Source organism: Plecotus auritus, assembly GCF_963455305.1.
Source record: "Plecotus auritus genome assembly, chromosome: 12".
NCBI classification, from domain to species: Eukaryota; Metazoa; Chordata; class Mammalia; order Chiroptera; family Vespertilionidae; genus Plecotus; species Plecotus auritus.
The window spans coordinates 5610146-5632614 of record NC_137778.1 but is presented as its reverse complement, the minus strand read 5'-3'; the positions used below and the strand labels follow the sequence as shown (position 1 = coordinate 5632614).

Genomic DNA, 22469 nt, shown 5'->3' with positions numbered 1-22469 from the left:
TACTGCAGACGTCATCTTTCTCAGGCAGAGCATTTCCCTCCAAGCGGCATCAGCCTGGGGAGAAGTAATAGCCCCACTTGCTGGAAACCCTCTCGTCCCATCCTGTGGGGCTTATGCCTGCTGAGAAGTACAGCCGAGGCTCTTTCAGTGACTAAACCTAACAGGGGGACTGTAGACGGAGGTGGACCTCTGGATGCTTTGAGATGTTTGCTGACCTGTCTCAGGTAAAGTGCTGGTAAAAGCCAGCCTGGGTGCGCAGCTTGGTCCTCTCCATAGGCACCCAGGTCCAGCAAAGGGAGCCATAAGTTTCGGATCACTGATAGCTGCAAACGAGTTGCCCAGGGCCAGTCACAGGCAGTGTCTGACATTGACCTGCACCAGAGTCCCTCTGAAGAGGCCCAGAACCAATGTACCCAGTGGCCAGATTCAGAAAACAACAGAGAAAGATCCAATAAGCTTCTCAAGCTGTATATCCACAGGGAGAATTCAGTGGCACAATAGTTCTGAGGCAAGTTCTGCTTCATGTGATCAGGACCTGCATAGCAGCTTGCATACTGTGTTGGTGGTTGAACCTCATAATCAGCCAGCTTGAAGTTGATCCCATGCACGAAGAAGCCAATAGCAACAAAGACTCAATTACAATAGGAGGACCCACTTAATGCCCACAAGGGACATACCTAGAGCACCCAGCTCAGATGATCAGGGAGCTGTGCCACTGGTCCCATAGGACACCTAATGTGTAAGTCCACCCTACCAAGACTGTAAGTCATAGCAGATCTATCTCATACATAGAAACACAAAGAGACAGCCAAAATGGGGGAGACAAAAACAAACAAACAAACAAACAAACAAACAAACAAAACAGGCCCCAAATGAAAGAAGAGAATTCTCCAGAGGATGAACTAAATGAAATGGAGGCAACCAATTTATCAGATTTAGAGTTCAAAGTAATGATCATAAGGATGCTCAACAGCATGAAAAAGGACATAGAAACCATTAAAAAGGACCTGTGAGAAATGAAGAATGTAATATTTGAAATAAAGAACACACTGGAAGGAAAAAATAGTAGGTTAGATGAAGCAGATGATCTAATGAGTAATTTGGAACACAAGGTAGAAAAAAGCACCTAATTAGAGCAGCAAAAAGAAAAAAATTTAAAAAGTGAGGATAATTTAAGGGGCCTTTGGGCAACATGAAGCATAACAAATTCGGCATCATAGGGGTACCAGAAGAAGGAAGTAAGCAAGGGATTGAGAACCTATGTGAAAAAATAATGACCCAAAACTTCCCTAACCTGGTAAAAGAAGAAACACACAAGTCCAGGAAGTGCAGAGTCCCAAATAAGATGAACCCAAAGAAGCCCACACCAAGACACATTATAATTAAAATGGCAAAGTTAAAGATAGAAAAAGAATCTTAAAAGCTGCTAGAGAAAGGCAGTTAGTTACCTACAAGGGATTTCCCATAAGACTGTTAGTTGATTTCTCAACAGAAACATTTCAGGCCAGAAAGGAATGGCATGAAATAGTCAAAGTGATCAAAAGCAAGGACCTACAACCAAGGCTAGTATACCCAGTAAGACTATCATTTAAAATTGAAGGAGAATAAAGAGCTTTCCAGACAAGGAAAAGCTAAAGGGGTTTGTTACCACCAAACCAGTATTACAAAAAATGTTAAAGGGCTTTCCAGAAGGAGGAGGAAAAAGAGGAGAAGGAGGAGGAGGAGGAGAGGAAGAAGAAGGAGGAAGAAAAGGAGAAGAAGGAGGAAGAAGAGGAGGAGGGAGAAAAGGAAGAGGAGGAGGAGGAGAAATAACAACAGAACATAGTTTTTAAAAAATAAAATGGCAATAAATACATACCTATCAATAATCACTTTATTATTTTTTTAAATAGATTTTTATTGATTTCAGAGAGGAAGAGAGAGGGAGAGAGAGATAGAAACATCAATGATGAGAGAATCATTGATAGGCTGCCTCCTGCATGCCCCCCACCGGGGATCCAGCCCACAACCCAGGCATGTGCCCTTGACCGGAATCGAACCCGGGACCCCTCAGTCCACAGGCTGATGTTCTATCCACTGAGCCAAACCAGCTAGGAATAATCACTTTAAATATAAATGACTTAAATACTCTGATATAAAGTATTGGAGTCTTTTTAAATAGACCCACCTCAGAATGAAAGATATACACAGACTAAAAGTAAAGGGATGGAAAAAGATATTTAATGCACATGGAAAGGAAAAGAAAAGCTGGGGTAGCAATACTTATATCTGACAAAATAGACTTTATTTTTTTAATAAAGATTTTTAATTGACTTCCAGAGAGACAGGAAGGGAGAGAGAGAGAGAAACATCAATGTGAGAGCGGAACATCAATGGGTGCCTCCTGCATGCCCTCCACCAGGGATTGAGCCTGCCACCTGGGCATGTGCCCTGACCAGGAATGGAACTGGCAGCCCTTCAGTGCATGGGACATTGCACAACCAAATGAGCCACACTGGCCAGGGCAAAATAGACTTTAAAAACAAAGGCTATAGTAAGAGGCAACTAAGGACACTACATAATGATAAAGGGAGCAATCCAACAAGGGGATGTAACACTTACAAACATTTATGCACTCAACACAAGAGTTCCTAAAAATGTAAAGCAAATCTTGATGGCCATGGAAAGACTGACAGTAGTACAGCCATAGTAGGGAATGTTAATACCCTATTCACATCAATGGATAGATCATCAGATAGAAAATCAACAAGGAGAAGGCAGCCTTAAATGACACACTTGATCAAATGGATTTAATTGGTATCTACAGAGCACTTCACCCCAAAACAGCCGAACATACATACATTCTTTTCAAGTGCATCTGGAACATTTTCTAGGATAGACCACATTTTAGGACACAAAACAAGTCTCAATAAATTTAAGAAGACTAACATCATATCAAGCATCTTCTCTGCTGTGAAACTGGAAATCAATGACAAAGAAGAAAACTGAAAAAGCACACGAAGACATTTAGGCTAAATAACATGTTACTGAATAATGAGTGGGTTAACAATGAGATCAAGGAAGAAATCAAGAGATGCCCTCAAACAAATGAAAATTAGAACCCAACAACCCAAATCTGTGGGACACAGGGAAAGCAGTCCTGAGGCCTATCTCAAGAAACAAGAAAAAAGTCCTAGCTGGTTTGGCTCAGTGGCTAGAGTGTCTGCTGTGGACTGAAGGGTCCTGGCTTTGATTCTAGTCAAGAGCACATATGGTGGCTGCAGGCTCTATAAGGGAAGCAACCAATGTATCTCTTTCATGTCAATGTTTTTCTGTCTCTCCCCCACCCTTCCAAACTCTCTGAAAATCAATTGAAGAATGTCCTCAGGTGAGGATTAACAACGAAGAAACAAGTAAAAGCTCAAATAAACAATCTAACTTTATACATAAAGGAGCTTGAAAAAGAACAACGAAGCCCAAAAAGAGTAGAAGGAAGGAATTAGTAAAGATCAGAGCAGAAATAAACAAAATAGAGTCTAAATAAATAATACAAAAGATCAATAAAACCAAGAACAGGTTCTTGAAAAAAGATATATAGATTGGCAAACCTTTAACCAGATTCATCAAGAAGACAAGAGAGAAGACCCAAATAAATAAATAAATGAAAGAGGGGAAATAACAACTGACACCAAAGAAACACAAAAGATTGTAAGAAGCCCTAATGGGTTTGGCTCAGTGGATAGAGCTTTGGCCTGCGGACTCAAGGGTCCCAGGTTCAATTCTGGTCAAGGGCATGTACCTTGGTTGTGGGCACATCCCCAGTAGGGGGTGTGCAGGAAGCAGCTGATTGATGTTTCTCTCTCATCGATGTTTCTATCTCTCTCTCTCCCTTCCTCTCTGTAAAAAATCAATAAAATGTATTTTTTTAAAAAGATTGTAAGGAACTGTTGGACATTGAAATTGGGACTCAAACATTTTTTGTTATTATATGTTTATTTCTAGTCTGCAGAGGCAAGATTTTTGAAAGGAAAGAAATGGGGAAAAAATAGATACAAGGGCAAAGAAGCATTGAACAGACTGTCAAACTACAGCGGGAAGGCAGGGGAGGTTGGTGGGGTGGGGGCTGTAAGAGATCAACCGAAGGACTTGTACGCATGCATATAAGCATAACCAATGGATACAAGACACTGAGCGGGGGGCAGGTAAAGGCATGTACTGGGGAGTAGGGGAAGCCGGGGGGAGGTCAATGGGGGGGGGGGGAAAAAAAGGAGACATATGTACTACTATTTGTAATACTTTAAACAATAATAAATAAATAAATAAATAAATAAATAAAGATTGTAAGAAAATATTATAACAACTATATACCAACAAATTGGACAATCTGTATGAAGTGAATTAATTCCTAGAAACATATAATCTTCCAAAACTAAATAAGGAAGAATCAGAGAATCTGAATAGACAGATTACAACTATTAAAATGGAAGCAGAAGTAAAAATAAAAAAATAAAAAACATAAAACAAACAATAAAAAAAAAAAACCTCCCAGCAAACAAAAGGGATTGGATGGCTTCACAGGTGAATTTGACCAAACATTCAGAGAAGAAATAACACCTATACTTCTCAAACTATTCCAAAAATTCAAGAGAAGGCAAGACTTCCAAGTTCATTCCAAAACTAGATAAAGACACTACAAAGGAAGAAAATTATAGATCAATATCCCGGATGAACATAGATGCTGTAATCCGCAACAAAATATTAGCAAACCAAACACAGAAATACATTAAAAAGATCATATACCATAATCCAGTGGGATTTATTCCAGGGATGCAAGTTGGTACAATATCTGCAAATCAATAAACATAATAACCACATAAACAAAATGAAGAATAAAAACCACATTATTATATCAATAGATGCAGAAAAGCATTTGATAAAATCCAGCACCCATTTATGATAAAAACTCTCAGCAAAGTGGAAATAGAGAGACTATACCTCAACATAATAGAGACCATATATAACAAACGCATAGCCAACATCATACTCAAGGGGCAGAAACTACAAGCATTCCTCTTAAGATCAGGAATAAGACAGGGACGTCTGCTTTCACCGCTCTTAATATAATCCTGAAAGTCCTAGCCACAGCAATCAGACAACAAGAAGAAATAAAAGGCATCCAAATTGGAAAGGAAGAAGTAAAACTGTCATTATTTGCAGATGACATGATGCTGTATAGAGAGAACCCTAAAGATTCTACCAAAAAAACTACTAGAACTGATAAATTCAGTAAAGTAGTGTTATGCATAATAAATATCCAGAAATCAGTTGCATTTCATACACCAACTAGAAGCCTGATGCACAAAATTCATGCAAGAGTAGGCCTTCCTTCCCCCGGCTGCCGGCACCAGCTTCCCTCTGGCACCTGGGACCCGGGCTTCCCTCACAGCCTCGGCTTCGTCCGGAAGGTTGTCCAGTCTAATTAGCATATTATACTTTTATTATTATAGATAATGAACCATTAGAAAGGGAAACTAAGAAAACAATCCCATTTACAATTGCTTCAAAAAGAAAAAGTACCTAGGAATAAATTTAACCAAGGATGTAAAAGAACTGTATTTGGAAAATTATAACACACTGAAGAAACTATTGAAGAAGATACAAATAAGTGGAAACATATGGATAGGAAGAATTAACATTAATAAGTGGTTCATGGATAGGAAGAATTAACATTATTAAAATGTCCATACTGCCCAAAGCAATCTATAGATTCAACGCAATTCCTATCAAGATACCAATGGCACATTTTACGGAACTAGAACAAATACTCAAAAAAATTTATATGGAACTATAAAAAATCATGAGTAGCCACAGCAATCTTAAGAAGAAAAATGTTGAAGGAATTACACTACCTGATATCAAACTATACTACAAGGCCATAGTAATCAAACAGCATGGTACTGGCATAAATACAGACATATAGTTCAATAGAACAGAATAGAGTCCAGAAATAAATCCACTCCTTTATAGTCAATTAATATTTGACAAAGAAGGCAAAAACATACAATGAGCTAAAGAGAGTCTATTCAATAAATGGTGTTGGGAAAATTGGACAGATACATGCAAAAAAGTGAAACTACACCACCTTCCCACACCACACAGAAAAATAAACTCAAAATGGATTAAAGACTTAAATGTTAGACTAGAAAAACATAAAAACCCTAGAAGAAAATATAGGCAGTAAAATCTCAGACAATGCCCGTAGTAATATTTTTTCTGATATAGCTCCTCGGGCAAGGGAAACAAAAGCAAAAATAAACAAATGAGACTACATCAAACTGATTTTCTTAAAAGACCAAACTACCTACTGTGGAGAATGAATTAGTGTCTCCTCGTTTCAGTTAGTATCTCCTGCTTTGCCTGGAAAACTACCCAGCCTTAAAGGCCGAGTTCAAACAGAAGTCCTCCCTTACCTGGACTCGCCTACTCCTATTCCGCTTGGTGATAGCAATTACCACTTCTATATGTAATTACAAAGTGATTGTTGATGATATAATTATTTTTCCTTGTATTGCTAGCATCACCTCTAGTGATGATAAACATTCAAAATTGTTTGATTAAAAAATTAGTAAGAAAAAATTAGTAAGTGAATCTTCAGTCCACTATTGTTTAAGGCCTACATCGAGATTCCAGGATTTGGGGACAATATGGGTTTTGTCTCACTCCTAGGTTTGTTTGTTTTAGTTAAAGGCATTTTTAAAAAGATACTGATTTGAGACAGAGAAACACCGACTTGTTGTTCCACTTATTTCTGCATTCACTGGTTAATTCTTGTATGTGCCCAGACCCAGATGAACCCGAAACCTTGGCATATGGGGTCGACCCTTTAATCAACTGAGCTACCCATCCAGAATTCAAATCCTAGCTTTTTGTTGTTGTTTTTAAATTGATTTGCGAGAGGAGGGGAGAGGGAGAGAGAGAGAAACATTCACGATGAGAGAGCGTCGTTGATCAGCTGCCTCCTGCACAACCCCTCCTGGGGATTGAGTGGCAGCCCAGGCATGTGCCCTGACCCCAATCCAACCGTGACCTCTGGGTTCATGGGTTGACGCTCAACCACTGAGCCACACCAACTGCGCTGAACGCCTATGTTTTTAAAAGTGAAAAACCCGCCACATCCTCCAAGAAGCTAAAGCCCCTATTTTGTTTAAAGCCATGATCTTTTATTAATTCCCCAGAGGTGGTGGGGAAAGTTGGGGATTAACCTTAAAAAGAAAAAAAGTTGGTATCTGTCTCACCAAAAGAACTGCACAACCAGGTCTGTTCGTTTCTTTAAGAGAGAAATTCGGTGCGCAGTATGAGCCAGCATTGCAGACTGAACTTTTTATTTTTTAATGCTCACATCACAGATCCTGCAGCTCTTCGGAACAGGGTAAAGGCCTGGAAGTTTTGAAAGAAAAAAACTTACTTCAATTTCCATTTTCTAGTATGAGTGAGAGACAGAAGGCAACCCTCCACTAAAGAAATTATGCTGGGCTTTCCTGCCAGCAGTATTTCTCCTCGGTTGCCGAGGATAAGAGGAAGCCATTGATTCGCTGTCGGCGCGTCCCCCGCCCAGTGGCGGCTTTCAGCTCACAGCCTGCTCAAGATGACTACAGGAGCACTTCCGGCTTCCGACCTGCTCAAGATGGCTACATGGGTACTTCCGGCTCTTCCCGGACTAGGCCCGCCTCCACGTGCGTATTTTCACCGCGTCGAGGGCAGGACTTAGAGTAAGCTTTTGATTGGTCAACTGGACTGGTGACCTTTCCCCTCCGCGACAGTTTCCCGGGGGTGCTTAGATCTGGAGCGGCGCGGACGCGGGTTACAGGGAGGCAAGATGGCGGACGTGCTAGATCTTCATGAGGCCGGCGGCGAGGATTTCGCGATGGATGAGGATGGGGACGGTGAGGACAGTGGAGGCGGCTGCGGGAAGCGGGGAAGGTGCGAGAGAAGGACGTAATAGGGCAACAGTTCCCCTTCCTCCCGGCGGGGAGGTGGGGAGCGGGGGAACGGGTTTCAGTGGCCTGCAGACTCCGCCCCCGGTGGCGGCATGGGGGCGGGGCTAGAAGGGACTGGCGGTGGTGGGGTCCGCTCTCCGGGAATGTCTGGGGAAAGAGGCTGTTGTTCTACCTGTTACCTTTGGCACTTATTCTTTCACTTATGGGGTTACAGAGAGCATCCACAAACTGAAAGAAAAGGCGAAGAAACGGAAGGGCCGCGGCTTTGGCTCCGGTGAGTGTGAAGAAGATGGGGTCCGTTTTGGAGGCCCCGTTCATTTTCTTGGGGAACAGTGGGAAAGGGGGCTTTCCGGTGATCTCGTGCGTGTTTCCTAGAAGAGGGGTCTCGAGCGCGGATGCGGGAGGATTATGACAGCGTGGAGCAGGATGGAGACGAGCCGGGACCACAGCGCTGTGAGTAGACGGAGCTGTGGGTGTGTGTGTGTCTGCAGAGAGTTGGAGACAGGAAAGTACAACCGGAGGGAAGGGGTGCGCGGTCTGGAGTCGCACTCACCCTGCTGCTGGGATCCTCTTAAGCTTTTCTCTGTGTGCTCACCTCCCTCCATCCCCAACAGCTGTTGAAGGCTGGATTCTCTTTGTCACCGGGGTCCACGAGGAAGCCACGGAAGAAGACATCCATGACAAATTTGCAGAGTATGGGGAAATAAAAAACATCCACCTCAACCTGGACAGGCGCACAGGATACCTGAAGGTACTGAGTTCTACTCCTTGCCTCTCCGCCATCACCCTTAGACAGCAGGGGCAGATCTCCCGTGGTCGCGCTGGTCGGCCAAGAGCAAAGTTAAAATAAAATGACATTGGAAATTGATTCTGTTAGACCCAGCAGAGACAGGAACTGACACACCTGTTGTGTGTACAGTAGGGATGTGTGATGCACATTGTTTAAAGTTACTAGAGCATGGCTTGGTGGGACAGGGTTTTGATAGCCATCTTCCGCTTGCCCTAGGGGTATACTCTAGTTGAGTATGAAACATACAAGGAGGCCCAGGCTGCGATGGAGGGACTCAATGGCCAGGATTTGATGGGACAGCCGATCAGTGTGGACTGGTGTTTTGTTCGGGGTCCACCCAAGGGCAAGAGGAGGTAAGGTGGAATGGGCAGACACTATGTTGGTGAAGGGAATATGAGCAAAACAGAGAAAGGACATTGCTAGGTCCCTCTGATGGACACCCCCACACACACACACCCTTCCTTTCCTTTTTCCTAGAGGCGGCCGCCGGCGAAGCAGGAGTCCAGACCGGAGGCGTCGCTGACAGGTCCTCCGCTGGCCAGGTGTTCGCTCCAGAGATTCCATGTGACCACACAGCCTTGGAGAAGTAGGGCCGGGGTGGAACTCACTGTTTATATTTAATCCTTTACCCTGTTGCTTAGTGTTTTGGAGTTTGGGGTGGGGGGTGAGTTATAAATAAATGTCCCATTTTTGTTTTCTACATTTAAAATTATTTTCTTGCTCTAACCTTGCAAGCTCTGAAGTGCTTTTTACAGTAGGCAGTGTGGGACACTGAAGGTACTTCTCCCAGTAACTGAATTCAGTGAGTTTCTACATTAGACATAGTCTCAAAGAGTCAAAGTAGAAACACTGCTTAAGGTGTTTATTTTTCTTGGAAGCTAAGAGAGCAGGGGTAGAAGTGATATGTTTTCAGGATATTGACGAATAATTATTCTGTTCCTGTATACTCTGTCCTGAGCAAATGGATGTTATAGGAATGTTTTCTTTTTGTTTCTCCTGCCCTTACTGCCACATTTGTTTGTACCTCCAGCTGTTTAAGGGCTGAATCTCCTATGGGGCATTCTCCCAGATTCTCTTTCCCTAAAAGAGTCTATACAAAGTTCTTGGTGCCCACTTTGACAGCCAAGGGTGAAGGCCCCTTGGAGATGATCCAGAGGAGCATTGATGAGGCCAAAGAGAAAAGGAGGAGGCTGGGAGGAACTCCAGTTAGCACTGTGGGAGAGAACCAGAACTAGAGACCCCGCGAGGAGTAAGCTGTCCGGCAGAGGACAGAGGTCAGCTCAACAAGCAGGGCTAGTCGCAGGTCCACAGACAAACCCGGGATGATTGTCTAAGGAGCGGCAGCGGGCAAATTCACTGGTAGGTTTGGGATTTAGAAAATACACTGAAATTCAGAACCACTCAGCTCCGGACCTGAGGATAGGGTGAACTGATGGGTGGGCAGTGAGATGGAGCTCTCCCCTGCAAGGAAGAGAATGCTGCACACCCTCTTCTCCTTAGAAACTTGGGACTGTATGCCCCTTTCCCCCATGGGTTGTGACAGGCATGCTGGAGAACAGGTTTGGTGTTTTGTTTTTCTTATTTTTATTGATTTCAGAGAGAAAGGTAGTAGGAGAGAGATAGAAACATCATTGATCGGCTGCCTCCTGCACATCCCCCTTACTGGGAATTGAGCCCTCATCCCGGGCATGTGCCCTGACCAGAAATCGAACTGTGACCTGGTTCATAGGTCAACGCTCAACCACTGAGCCATGCCGGTGGGCAAGGTTTGCTTGAGGTGCTGTGCTGTATGAAGCTACTAAGTCTACTGTAAGACTTCATGGTGTCCCAAGAGTAAAGGAGAATACTGATCATGTTTCTCCTTAATCCCTGTCCACCTAACTGAAGTTCAGATGATGGCTAGAGGTTGGTTAGAATTGGAGGCGTTCAAGAAAATTATGTGCAGCATCAGGTACTAGAAATACAGTTAGTATCTCACTTTTGGTTTGATAAGTAGCAGATAAATGAGGCCAGAGGCAGTTGTTTGAGGGTGTGGATGAGAGCCTGGGGATTGAAGTCTCACCTTCCTTACTGGGAACTAGACACACTGAAGACTGCATGCGGCGATAGCAGATGGTCATGGCAGCGGCATAGAATGGGCAGCAGAAGAAGAGGTTATAGGTACTCCCTTGCCATTGAGCCTTGAAGCTGCCTTTGGTAACACACTGAGTGGGGGCCTGGGCCAGCTTGGCGGAGGGTATGGAATAGCAACAGCTGGAGTGGGGTTGAGGACCATTATTACTGATCCCCGTCCACCTCCCCCCAGCCGACCCACCATTATCACACTTGAATCTATGCAGAACACTACAGTGCTGAGTTGATGTTTCATCCACGGTGCCAATATTTAAAAGGGTTAGAAATGTATCTTGAAAATCCCTATGTCCCCTTAGGCTATGGAGCTAACTATTAAGTTTGTTAAATCCTGGTACATAAAGAATCCTGTCCTTTTTTTTTTTAAGTTACTATGCTAAACATTGCACTTTATAAAAGGGTATCTCTATCACCTCACCAATATTTTTAGCTTAAATGATTTTCCTGATGTGTCTGATTTAATTCTGTGGGGAAAAACCTTGTATAAAATGGGTGTTGCTAAAATTTCAGGCCATTGTGCAACCACTCTGAAGTGACCTTTAGTAATAGACTTTTGTACAGTAACTATAATAGTGAAACAATGTTAAATAATAAAATTTAACATTTTCCAAATGCTCTTGGCCGCCCCTCCCCCTTTTTGGTAAATTGCTAAGTTTTTGGTTTGAATCAGTAAAGAGTATTTTTTAGGTTTGAGCTTCAGGTAAGTTAGTACCTTGGTTCAGGTAAGGTAGATTTGAGTCACTATTAGTTTGGTAAAAGGCAAGCTTTGTAGGTATCGGATTCCTAAGTATAAGACATTTGGAAAAGTGATTTCAGCAGGTGGGGGGGCTTTTAGGAAAGGTAGATAGTATCAGCCATAGACATACAATGGCATGAGCTGCTTGGAGTTACACTGAGCTAGTTGGACATTGGTCTTTCCTCTTCCCCTATCTTGAGTCCATACAGTTCTGGGGGTTTGGAGTTTTGGGGTGTTTTTTCTTTGCACTATGCCTAGAAATACTTGACACTGTGAGAAAGGGTTAGAAAAAAGGTCAGGCACCTGGACTTACATTTGATCCATAGCCTTACTTCTGCCTCCTCTCCCTACTTTATATGCAGTTTACCTAAAACCTTCCTTTTAACTACTGATACTTGGAAACTTTAGGTTAAAGACTAATTTCTAACTACCCCCATACTCCATCACACTAACACCACGTTTTTTTTAAAAAGTGTGTTTTTTTCCCCCTGGCTGAGTAGCTCAGTTGGTTAGAGCAGTGGTCGGCAAACTGCGGCTCTGTTGACTAATGAGTTTACCGACCACTGGGATAGGGGCTTAATCACAAGGAACAACAACAGCCTGTAATTATTGGAATCGAGAGTCTAGGTCAGTGGTCAGCAAATTCATTAGTCAACAGAGTGGCAAACCGCGGCTCGCGACCACTGGGTTAGAGTGTCATCCCAATATGCACACCAAGGTTGCAGGTTCAATCACCAGTCAGGGCACCTGCAGGAGTCATTTAATGAATGCATAAATAAAGTGGAACAACAGAATCGATGTTTCCTCTCTTCTCAAATCAATAATAAAAAGTTTGTTTTAAACATATTTTTAACACTGATATTTTAACAACATGCAGAATATGTTGTGCAGAATTACACAAGAGGAGGCTATTTTGGAACCAAAAATATCTCACGTTTTGCACATGTATCATGTTACCACCAGTTTGCCATTGAAGCAAATGGAGATTGAAACTATTAATCAGGTCAGGCTGTAAGAAATAATGAAATTCATCTGTGGCCCATGGGTTTCAAATGCTTTAGCCAAAGTCATATAGCTAGTAGTGGTAGAACCTAGACTCAGGAAAAAAGCAAAATAAACAAACAATGCAACAAAAACAGGCTTCTAACCCCCAATCCACACCTAAAATTTACTTCATATGAACAAACCCAACTGTAATTTCTTTTACACGGAGGCAACAAGTTCTTTTTAAATCTTGGGTTTAAGGAGGTCCTATTTACAAAATACTATTGGAAGATTTTATATATGTATACATATATGCATATGTATATGTATGTGTGTATATATATATAGATGAACTACACTGAGTGGCCAGATTATTATGATCTCTGAACGCATAAATATCTGGCCATTCAGTGTATATCCTATATAATAAAAGGCTAATATGCAAATTGTCCCCTCAACCAGGAGTTCGACCAGCAGGCAGGCCGGCCAACCGCCCATGTACCCTCCCCTTGGCCAGGCTGGCCGGACCCCACCCATGCACTAATCACACACACACACACACACACACACACACACACACACACACGAGTGGCCAAGTTATTATGCATTCAGAGATCATAATAATCGGGCCACTCAGTGTATAGTCAGACTAGCTTTTGATTATAATTTTTTTCTTTTTTGGTAGTTATATTTTTGATATTTGAGGCTTTAAGGATGAAATCTTTGATTCTGATGCATTGTCATCCAAGAGATTAAAATGTTAACCCCCTTCTAGATGTAATCCTAATCCTAGTCTCAGAGATGCTCTACCTATCTTCCCTCTATTCTCTGTGGTAGTGGGGGAGTTTTGTTTTTGTTTTGAACAAAATTGCTTCATGTTTAACTTTTTCCCTAGATTCTAGTTCATTTTCCTATTGAGATTAGATTACCTGGTATGCAAATATGCATCAAGTTCAAATGCTCTCTTTTCCAGTTGCTTTTTTTTTCTCAAGGCCACCAAAAATTTTGGTTGCTCCTTCCCCCAAAAAAATGGGGAGAGAGAGAGAGAGAGATCTTTCCGTTTTTTTGTGTGTTTAAAGTATACTTTTACTGATTTCAGAGAGAAAAAGAGGGAGACAGAGCTAGAAACATCAATGATGAGAGAGAATCCTTGATGGGCTGCCTCCTGCATGCCCCCCATTGGGGATGGAGCCCACAAACCCAGGCATGTGCCCTTGATGGGAATTGAATCTGGGACCCTTCAGTCTGCAGGCTTATGCTCTATCCACTGAGCCAAACCACCTAGAGCTTTATGCTTATCTTTAGCATAACATTTGACTGTACACTATATTGTACTTATTTGTCTCCTGCGCTAGTCTATAAATTTCTTGAAGGCAGGACTTCATTGCTCTATCTTTGCTAGAGCAGCGGTCGCCAACCTTTCGGACCTCATGGACCACCAGTGGTCCTCGGACCTCCAGTTGGCGACCGCTGCTCCAAAGGTTTCCTTAAACCAGCAGTTGCCAACCTTTCGGACCTCACAGACCACCGGTTGGTGACCGCTGTGCTAGAGCATTTAGGTGTACCTGAAGATGATGCACGTTATTTTTTGAGTTGATGAATGTACCACAAAGTGGTTCTTAAAAAAAATCTTTATTGTTGAAAGTATTACATATGCCCCCCCCCATTCGCCCCTGCCCCAGGCCCTCACCACGCCCCACTGTCTGTGTCCAGGGGTTGTGCATATTTGCATACAAGGTCTTTGGTTGATTACCTCCCACCCTCCCCTGCCTTCCCTCTGAGATTCTGCACTCTGTTCCATGCTTCCATGTCTCTGGATCCACTTCGTTCATCAGTTTATTTTCTTGATTAGATTAGACATATGAGAAAACATGGTACCTCAAAGGTTTAGCCAAAACCCCTGGCTTCTCTCTTTTCTTAATAGCCCCTCCCATATATGTTTCCTCCCTGCCCTAGAGTTTCTGCAGCAATCTCCTAAAGCAAGGTAGGACTGGGAGGATACAAATGGGGCAACTAAGTGTAGTGAAACAGCCGAAGGAAGAGGCGCAGATAAAAGGGTACTGCTTTTAAGAACAGAGATACCAATTAGCATGCATTGATCTTAGCATGGGAAAGAATATCAGACACTGCCCCCTGAGGATTGATGGCTGACCACCAACAACCACGTGACATGATGCTGAAGGGCTGAAGGCTCATGTTACGTACCCAAATTCTTGTCCAGTCTAGCCCTGAACCCAGACAGGTGAGTCACCTGGGGCAAGGCAAGCAGAAGACAAATCCCTAGGATGCCCCCAGAAGTTTCCTAACGGCTGAGGGGGGTGGCGGTCGAACCCAATGACCACAGGCAAGAAAGCTGTAGCCTACATGGCCATTAATTTCGGGAATGAGTGTCCGATATGCTATGTCCCTGGCCAGCCATTGAGCAGTGATAGTCCTGGGGGCATAACCACAAAAGCCGCCAGTAAATCTAGAGCTGCTAAGTGGGCAAATAGGCGCTGTACCTGACGGCGGAGCTGATGGTGGTGGCTGTGTCACCGCTGCACCGCCAGGTTCCCTCCAGCGGAAGAAACAAACGGCGCAGTGGTCACTCCCACTCGGACCTTGGCTGCCGCCGAGATGGGCAGCTCTGTGCATTCATCTCACTCCTAATCCGGCTCAGGTCTCCCCTCCGCCGACCCCCAAGGGGTGCCTTGCCTGCAGACATGGTGACTCGGAAGGGAAAGGGGTTGGGGATGAGGTGTGGGTTTGAAGGGGTTAACTTCGGCCACTGCTGTGCTCTGGAGGCACCAGTCTGGATCCTGTAGGGAACGGACCTGGCGCTGGCTTCTACTTCCATAGACGTAGTCTCCGGAGCCCTGGATCGACCCGAGCGTGTGTGCCTGTCGGGGTGTTCCTACCCTAATCCAGCGGCCGCAGCTGGACCGCCGCCACGCCTCTCGCCCCGCCCCTCTCCGCAGGCCCGGCGCTCTGCCCGGATATTTAAAGCGGAATGTGCGAGCCGGGCAACTGACCCTCTGAAGTGGCTGCACTCGAATCGAGTCGCGCATACCGAGACCCGGAGGCGAGCACTTCTCGGAAAGGCCGCCTCCGGGGCGGGCTCCACCGCTTTCTTTTCTGACGACGTTTGTCCCTCGCGAGGCCCCGTTGAGCGACGGGGAGGCGGGGCGCGCGGGGCCGGGAGTGGCGCCGCCATGGACGCCTGGGTCCGCTTCAGCGCCCAGAGCCAGGCCCGGGATCGGCTGTGCAGGTGCGGGCGGGGGGCGGGGGCGGGACCCGCAGACCCTCGTGCGGCGAAGTCAGTTCAGCTACGGGGGTCAGGAAGGGTCAACTCGGGCTTCGGGGGCCGCGCGGGCGCGAGGCGCTGCGGGAGCCGGCCGTGCGCTGATTCGTTTCTGCCCCCGGGAAAGATGGTGAAACTGAGGCACGAGAGGGCCAGCGGGAGACGCTCAGGGCTGCCGCGTCCACGAAAGACCCGCACGGCCCTCGCTGGGCGGCGGTGCAACGGGAGTGCTGGCCCCGAAGAGCGGTGGCGAGCAACCGGACTCTGCCCCGAGCCGAGGACCGGTTCCAAGTCTCCCTGTCCCCTTCCCTGCTGTCACCGGGAACTCCGCCTCCGTCCGCCCTCCGGTCTCAGTTCCGCTCCAGGGCCTGGGGAGCTCTTACTTCACCTCTAATGAAGAATAGTGTGCCCTCCAGGGTCCCCCAGCCTCACCCATCACGGACTGCCCGCTGGTGCTGGCCAGGGGCCCCGCGCCTCTGTCCTCCAGCGCTCAGCCCCGTCAAGTCTTAATTTCTCAGCTCCAAGTAGTGCTCCCCCCCGTCTGGGCTCCTCTTTACCCCCATGCTTTCCCCTCGGCCTGAAGGAGAAGCAGTGAGTTATGGACGTGAAGAGCAGGAAAGGGAGTGGCCGCAACCTGGGAGAGGGGAGTCCATCCTTGCCTTTAGGAGGACACTTCCGCGGGGAGGTTAGGGAGGTCCCGCCTTTGCTTGCCTGTCTCCCCCAGGGCCGCCCAGTATGCCTGCTCCCTTCTTGGCCACGCACTGCAGAAACGTGGGGCCAGTCCTGAGCTGCAGAAACAGATTAGACAACTGGAGGGTCACCTGAGCCTGGGAAGAAAGCGTAAGTAACGTTAGGCTGTATTACCCCAACGCTCCCTCCACCCCAGCTATTCCCTCTTAGTCCCTGCTTCCTGTTTTTTACCTTCTCCGCCAGTTCCTCTCCCTCATTTGGTTTTGCATTCACCCCCTACATGCCTCCCCCTAGAGGTAAGACAACAGGAGCGTGAGTGTAATGAAGGACTGGAGAAACCGGCAAGTTTGAGAAAACTAAACCGGGACACAAATTAATTAAAATTTTAAGTAAAAAAGAATGAACTGTTTCTGCTCTTTTAAAAAATTATTTGTTTTTGTTTCTATCACGTGCTCAACTTTCACCCTCTTGCTTTTTCTCTTTCTCTGTGTTTTGCTCTCCGCCTTTCCACTTCCAAATCTCTGGTTTTTTCGGCGGATCCCCACAAGTTCTCCGCCTGGGCAACTCAGCAGATGCCCTCGAGTCAGCCAAACGCGCTGTGCACCTGTCAGATGTTGTCCTGAGATTCTGCATCACTGTTAGTCACCTCAATCGAGCCTTGTACTTCGCCTGTGACAATGTCCTGTGGGCTGGAAAGTCTGGACTAGCTCCCCGTGTGGATCAGGAGAAGTGGGCCCAGCGTTCATTCAGGTTTGATAGCTTTTTATTCTACAAGACCCTTTTGTGTTCTTCATACCACATAACTTGCCTTTCATGAGAGAAAGATCTCTCAGGGTCTTCCTAGAATGTACACATCTTAATTACTCGCCTGCTTCTAATCTTCACTTATATCTCAGACTCTCAGAGCATGAGGAATGGAGGAGGTGGAAGACAAATGCTCTTCCATAATGAATGACTAAGATTGGGAAAGATGTTATGTTATTTTAATTCTGCTTCTATCTATACCATAGGTCAGCGCACACATAAACTAATTACTAAAATTCTACGGCACACCAAAAATATATTTTTTGCTGACCTGACAAAAAAGTAGGTTTAATTTTGATTCATTCACACCGGATTGCTATTGTGTTGGCTGTTGTCATTTTTTTTTTTTTTTTACTTGACAAACTAAGGCAGTGATCGGCAAACTGCAGCGGCTCTGTTGACTAATGAGTTTGTTGACCACTGACCTAGACTCTTGATTCCAATAATTACAGGCTGTTGTTGTTCCTTGTGATTAAGCCCCTATCCCAGTGGTTGGCAAACTCATTAGTCAACAGAGCGGCAAACCGCGGCTCGCGAGCCGCATGTGGCTCATGAGCCGCAGGTTGCCAACCACTGAACTAAGGGAAAAGAGGTCAGTGTCCCTGGCTAAATAGTCAGGTATTGCATGTTTTAAAAATTCTTGTGGCACACCAGTTGAAAATCGCTGCCATAGGTTACTCTCCTCACTACCTGCTCATGCAGTCATTCTATAAATATTTAGTAAGTGCTTACTATGGTCCAGGGAATAAAGCAGAGAGCCAAACAGATATGATTCCTGTTCTCATGAAGCTTCTGGTCTAGTGGGGTAATCATATGTTAAAACTAGAGGCCCGGTGCACGAATTCATGCACAGGTGGGATCCGGAGGCCTTGGCCAGCTGAAGGAAGGGGCTGAGGGCGGTTGGCAGACTGGCCCCAACCCCTGGTCTAACGCCAGTCGAACTCCTGGTCAAGGGGACAATTTTCATATTACCCTTTTATTATATAGGACTAGAGGCCCGTTGCAGGAAGATTCCTGCAATAGGGCTTCCTGCTGCAGTCTGCTTCCCTCCCTTCTCCCCCGCCCCACCTGCTTCCCTCCCTTCTCCCCTGCCCCGCCTGCTTCCCTCCCTTCTCCCCCACCCCACCTGCTTCCCTCCCTTCTCCCCCGCCCCGCCTGTTTCCCTCCCTTCTCCCCCGCCCCACTTGCTTCCCTCCCTTCTCCCCCGCCCCGCCTGCTTCCCTCCCTTCTCCCCCACCCCGCCTGCTTCCCTCCCTTTTCCGCAGCCCCACTTGCTTGCTTCTCTGCAGCTTCACTCCCTTCTACAACGCTTGGCTTCCTTCTACGCTGTCTTCAGTCTCCACTCTACTCCTGGATATGCAAATTAACCAACATCTTAGTTTGGTTAATTTGCATACTCGCTCTTGATTGGCTGGTGGGCGTGGTTTGTGGGCATAGCAGAGTGGTGGTTAATTTGCATATTACTCTTTTATTAGATAGGATAAGTAAACACCAAACCAGGTATATGAGAAAAAGTACAGGATGTTGTGAAATAAATAACACTAAGATTGAAAGATCAGGAAAGAGCCCTAGCTGGTTTGACTCAGTGGATAGAGCATCGGCCTGAGGACCGAAGGGTCCTGGGTTTGATTCTGGTTGAGGGTACATTGCCAGGGTTGTGGGCTTGATCCCCAGTGAGGGGTGTGCAGGAGGCAGCTGATTAATGATTCTTTCTCATCTATGTTTCTAACTCTCTATCCCTCTCCCTTCCTCTCTGTAAAAAAATCAATAAAATATATTTTTTAAAAAAAGAATAAATGAAAATACAGAGTGGTAAGTGCTGTGCAGGAAATTGAAAGAGGGTCATGTGATAGAAAGTAAATGGCTTGCTACTTTAGCAGGGGGGGCCAGGGCAGGCCTCTCTGGAAAGGTGACATTTACGCTCATACCCAAAGAGCCAGCCATGTGAAGATTTTGGAGGCAGAATATTTCAGGTAGAAGGACCCAGTCATGTAAAGGTCCCAAAGCAGGAACAAGCTTGATGGGATAAAAAAAAACAAATGTGGTTGGAGCACTGATTGACAGAAAGAGTGGTGTAATGTGGAGTTAGAGAGGCAGGTCCGATGTGGAGGTCTGTAAGCCGTCTAAGTTATCTAGATTTTATTCTAAATGTGACAGGAAGGAAACCATGAAGAGTTTTAAGAAGAGGAGTTTATGCTGGGGTGAGGGGCAAGAGTGACCATGGAGAGACAGGTTAGAAGACTAAAGGAGGAGTGCAAGCGAGAGATGCCGGCGGCTTAGACTGTGGAGATGGAGTGTAACAGAGGTGCTTGGATTCAGGCTGTGTTTGGAGATAGGACAGTCATACTGAGTACAGACCACTGTTGTGAGAATGGATTCAAAATAGACTGTTCTTAAGGAATTTATAATGTAACACATTTGGCAAGCTGCTTGACACCTCTGGGCCTCTTTTTTTGTTTTGTTAATTTTCACTGGAGGATATTTTTTCCTTTTATTTTAGAGGGAGTGGAAGGGAGGGGAGATGGGTAGAAAGGACAGAGAGAAACATCAGTGTGAGAGAGCCACATCAATTGATTGCCTTCCACACGCACCACAACTGGGGCAGGGAACCTGCAACCCAGGTATGTGCCCTTGACCAGAATTGAACCTGAGACCCTTCACTCTGCTATGCCCACAAACCACGCCCACCAGCCAATCAAGAGCGAGTATGCAAATTAACCAAACTAAGATGTTGGTTAATTTGCATATCCAGGAGTAGAGTGGAGACTGAAGACAGCGTAGAAGGAAGCCAAGGGTTGTAGAAGGGAGTGAAGCTGCAGAGAAGCAAGCAAGTGGGGCTGACGCTTTAACCACGCTGGCCAGCACACTTCTTTTTTTTGTTTTGTTAAATAAAAGGATTGGATTTAAATTATTTATAATTTAACTCTGAAACAACTGAAGCTTATTCTTTTAAAACAAATTTGTGCCCGGCTGGTGTGGCTCAGTGGTTGACCATTGATCTATGAACCAGGAGGTCACGGTTTGATTCCTGGTCAGGGCACTTGACCAGCTTGTGGGCTTGATCCCCAATAGGGGACATGCAGGAGGCAGCCAATCAGTGATTCTCTCTCATCATTGATGTTTCTATTCTTCTATCCCTCTCCCTTCCTCTCTATGAAATAAAAAACATATTTATAAAATAAAATAAAAATTTGTATTACTGTAGTTCAAGTTGAATGTGTGTGTGTTAATGTGTTGCCAAGTGGAAAAGTGAAATTTGAGGTTGATCTTGGAAGATTTGATGATGCTCATGAACTTTAGCCAGAGGACCTTAAGGTAATCATAAACATATTAGTTACAGAAAGGTGGGAGGACATTTCTAATAGTGGGCCCTAGAACTCATCCACTTCTGGGTTCTAATGTGTAATCCTTTGCATTTTGGGGAGGAAAAAATGTTTGAGTGTTCTGTTGGATATGCTAAGTGGGTACACGTGCCCTTACTGACCCTTCCGTCCTGTGTATCTCAGGTACTATCTGTTTTCTCTCATCATGAATTTGAGTCGTGATGCTTATGAGATTCGCCTACTGATGGAACAAGAGTCTTCAGTTTATAGCCGGCGACAGAAGGGTTCTGGAGGAGGAACCCCAGGAGGAATTGAAACTGGGGGAGCTGGGGATCCAGAGACTCCAGGAGGAGGCCTACCCCAAATAGCTCTGAAGCTTCAGCTCCGAGTCCTGCTCCTGGCTCGGGTCCTTCGGGGTAATCCCCCTCTTCTGCTTGATGTAGTCAGAAATGCCTGTGACCTCTTCATTCCACTGGACAAACTAGGCCTCTGGCGCTGTGGCCCCGGGATTGTGGGGCTCTGTGGCCTCGTGTCCTCCATCCTGTCTATTCTCACCCTAATCTGCCCTTGGCTACGACTCAAGCCCTGATACACTGGGACAGGATAAGGAGGGGACCTGAATTGGTAAGATGGAATCTTAGATTGTCCCCAATGTCCTAGCCGCATCCTAATTCTACTCCTTGGTTAAAGTTGAAATCCAGAGATTTAGGGGTAAACCAGGGGTGGGGAATGTCTGGCCCATGGGCTGTATAAGGCCAGCAAAATCATTTGGTCTGCCCTGCCAAGGCATTAGGGGTGAGTTAAATAAATGTTTAACCAAATATATCAGGCTTTTAAGTTGATAATTTTTTATGGCCCATGAAAGATGTTATAAATATCCAAATGGCCCTTGCCAGAAAAATGGTTCCCCATCCCCGGGGTAGAGGGAGGAGCTTTGGGGAACATGAGGTGAGAAAAGGTGACTTGTGTCGTCAGGAGAATGATTCTAATGTTCAGATCTGCTGGAGCTTTTGTTCTTTTCCTCCTTCATTGCATTGTCTGTGTCTCTCTTGACTCTTTTGATTTTGTCTCTTAAGTCTTAGACTCTGTCTCTTTTTTTTCCCCTTCTCAGTCCCCTGTCCTAGGAATTTAATCAGCAGCAAAATGACTTTTTGGTAGGGGAGAAGGTGTGTTCTGTAAGATTCTAATTGCCTTCTTTTTCCTCACAGAGGTGGCTTGTGGCAGATTTTACCCCCTTCAGACTCCAGACTATAATTTTAAAGACTTATGTCCCAGTGGACTCTTCCCTCATTCCCCAGAAGTGGTTCGCTGCTTCCTCTTCCTCCCTCCTGGCTACCTCACCAACCTCGCTCATGACTTGGCCCTTATCCTTCCCTCTACTCACATCTGCAGATTTCGGCTTACACTTCGACTTCAGGGCTTCATTTGTAGCCTGTTCTTACCCCTTCTTTGCCTACCCAGAATGATGCCATGTCTAACATCTTGCTGTAAATATTGTACAATGATTCTGTGTAAATAGACAGGCCCCTGCTCACAATGGAGAGCAAGCCTTCTAGGCCAGCCAATTAAAGATCAGTTTGCTCGTTGATGTTTGGTCTGGTCCTGTGTGTTCTTGTCATCTGAAGCCCCTACTTCTGTCACTCTGGTTTGGATTTTTCATAGCATTAGCCACTGCATCATCACCCACAGACTTTTATTGACACCTAAACTCTACAGGGCATCATACTAGGTGGTAGAGATACAAAAAGCTTAACTC

The 22469-nt window shown here is 45.3% G+C and overlaps 3 protein-coding genes and 1 pseudogene across 7 annotated transcripts in view; 2 read left to right on the top strand and 2 right to left on the bottom strand.

Annotated features, from left to right (window-relative positions):
• The window catches only part of POLR3GL (RNA polymerase III subunit GL), a 52779-nt gene extending 45181 nt beyond the window's left edge, over positions 1-7598 (bottom strand). The window contains exon 1 of the mRNA XM_080647386.1: positions 7275-7598. The gene's annotated coding sequence lies outside the window, so the exon portion shown is untranslated. The remainder of the gene's footprint in view (positions 1-7274) is intronic.
• A 189-nt stretch (positions 7599-7787) lies between these two features.
• RBM8A (RNA binding motif protein 8A) lies at positions 7788-9468 on the top strand. Of its 2 annotated transcripts, none has more exons than XM_080648897.1 (6): positions 7788-7922; positions 8191-8250; positions 8352-8429; positions 8591-8727; positions 8983-9119; positions 9244-9468. In XM_080648897.1, exons 1-6 carry the CDS (start codon positions 7856-7858, stop codon positions 9287-9289), a joined length of 525 nt encoding a protein of 174 aa, XP_080505023.1. In that variant the 5' UTR covers positions 7788-7855; the 3' UTR covers positions 9290-9468. The 2 variants fall into 2 exon arrangements, with proteins under 2 accessions (XP_080505023.1, XP_080505024.1); XM_080648898.1 differs by having other exon boundaries at positions 7795-7922; positions 8355-8429.
• Positions 9469-9648: 180 nt separating this feature from the next.
• Positions 9649-15452, bottom strand: LOC308237219 (gonadotropin-releasing hormone II receptor-like; annotated as a pseudogene). The gene is made up of 4 exons: positions 15404-15452; positions 14868-15242; positions 10683-11019; positions 9649-10096 (listed from the first exon to the last, which is right to left on the bottom strand). The product of its transcript is annotated as a gonadotropin-releasing hormone II receptor-like (transcript).
• Positions 15345-22300, top strand: PEX11B (peroxisomal biogenesis factor 11 beta). 3 transcript variants are annotated; one of them, XM_080648896.1, is made up of 5 exons: positions 15457-15863; positions 16621-16736; positions 17135-17336; positions 20897-21337; positions 21922-22300. In XM_080648896.1, exons 1-4 carry the CDS (start codon positions 15808-15810, stop codon positions 21300-21302), a joined length of 780 nt encoding a protein of 259 aa, XP_080505022.1. In that variant the 5' UTR covers positions 15457-15807; the 3' UTR covers positions 21303-21337; positions 21922-22300. The 3 variants fall into 3 exon arrangements, with proteins under 3 accessions (XP_080505021.1, XP_080505022.1, XP_080505020.1); XM_080648894.1 differs by having other exon boundaries at positions 15576-15863; positions 20897-21129; XM_080648895.1 differs by having other exon boundaries at positions 15345-15863; positions 20897-22300.
• The last annotated feature ends 169 nt before the right edge of the window (positions 22301-22469 follow it).

Coding starts and splice junctions, on each gene's coding strand:
- RBM8A (XM_080648897.1), top strand. CDS start 7,856: ATGGCGGACGTGCTAGATCTTCATGAGGCCGGCGGCGAGGATTTCGCG. Junction 7,923..8,190: donor GATGGATGAGGATGGGGACG/GTGAGGACAGTG, acceptor ATGGGGTTACAG/AGAGCATCCACAAACTGAAA. Junction 8,251..8,351: donor GGGCCGCGGCTTTGGCTCCG/GTGAGTGTGAAG, acceptor CGTGTTTCCTAG/AAGAGGGGTCTCGAGCGCGG.
- PEX11B (XM_080648894.1), top strand. CDS start 15,808: ATGGACGCCTGGGTCCGCTTCAGCGCCCAGAGCCAGGCCCGGGATCGG. Junction 15,864..16,620: donor GCCCGGGATCGGCTGTGCAG/GTGCGGGCGGGG, acceptor TGTCTCCCCCAG/GGCCGCCCAGTATGCCTGCT. Junction 21,130..21,921: donor CCTGGCTCGGGTCCTTCGGG/GTAATCCCCCTC, acceptor TTTTCCTCACAG/AGGTGGCTTGTGGCAGATTT.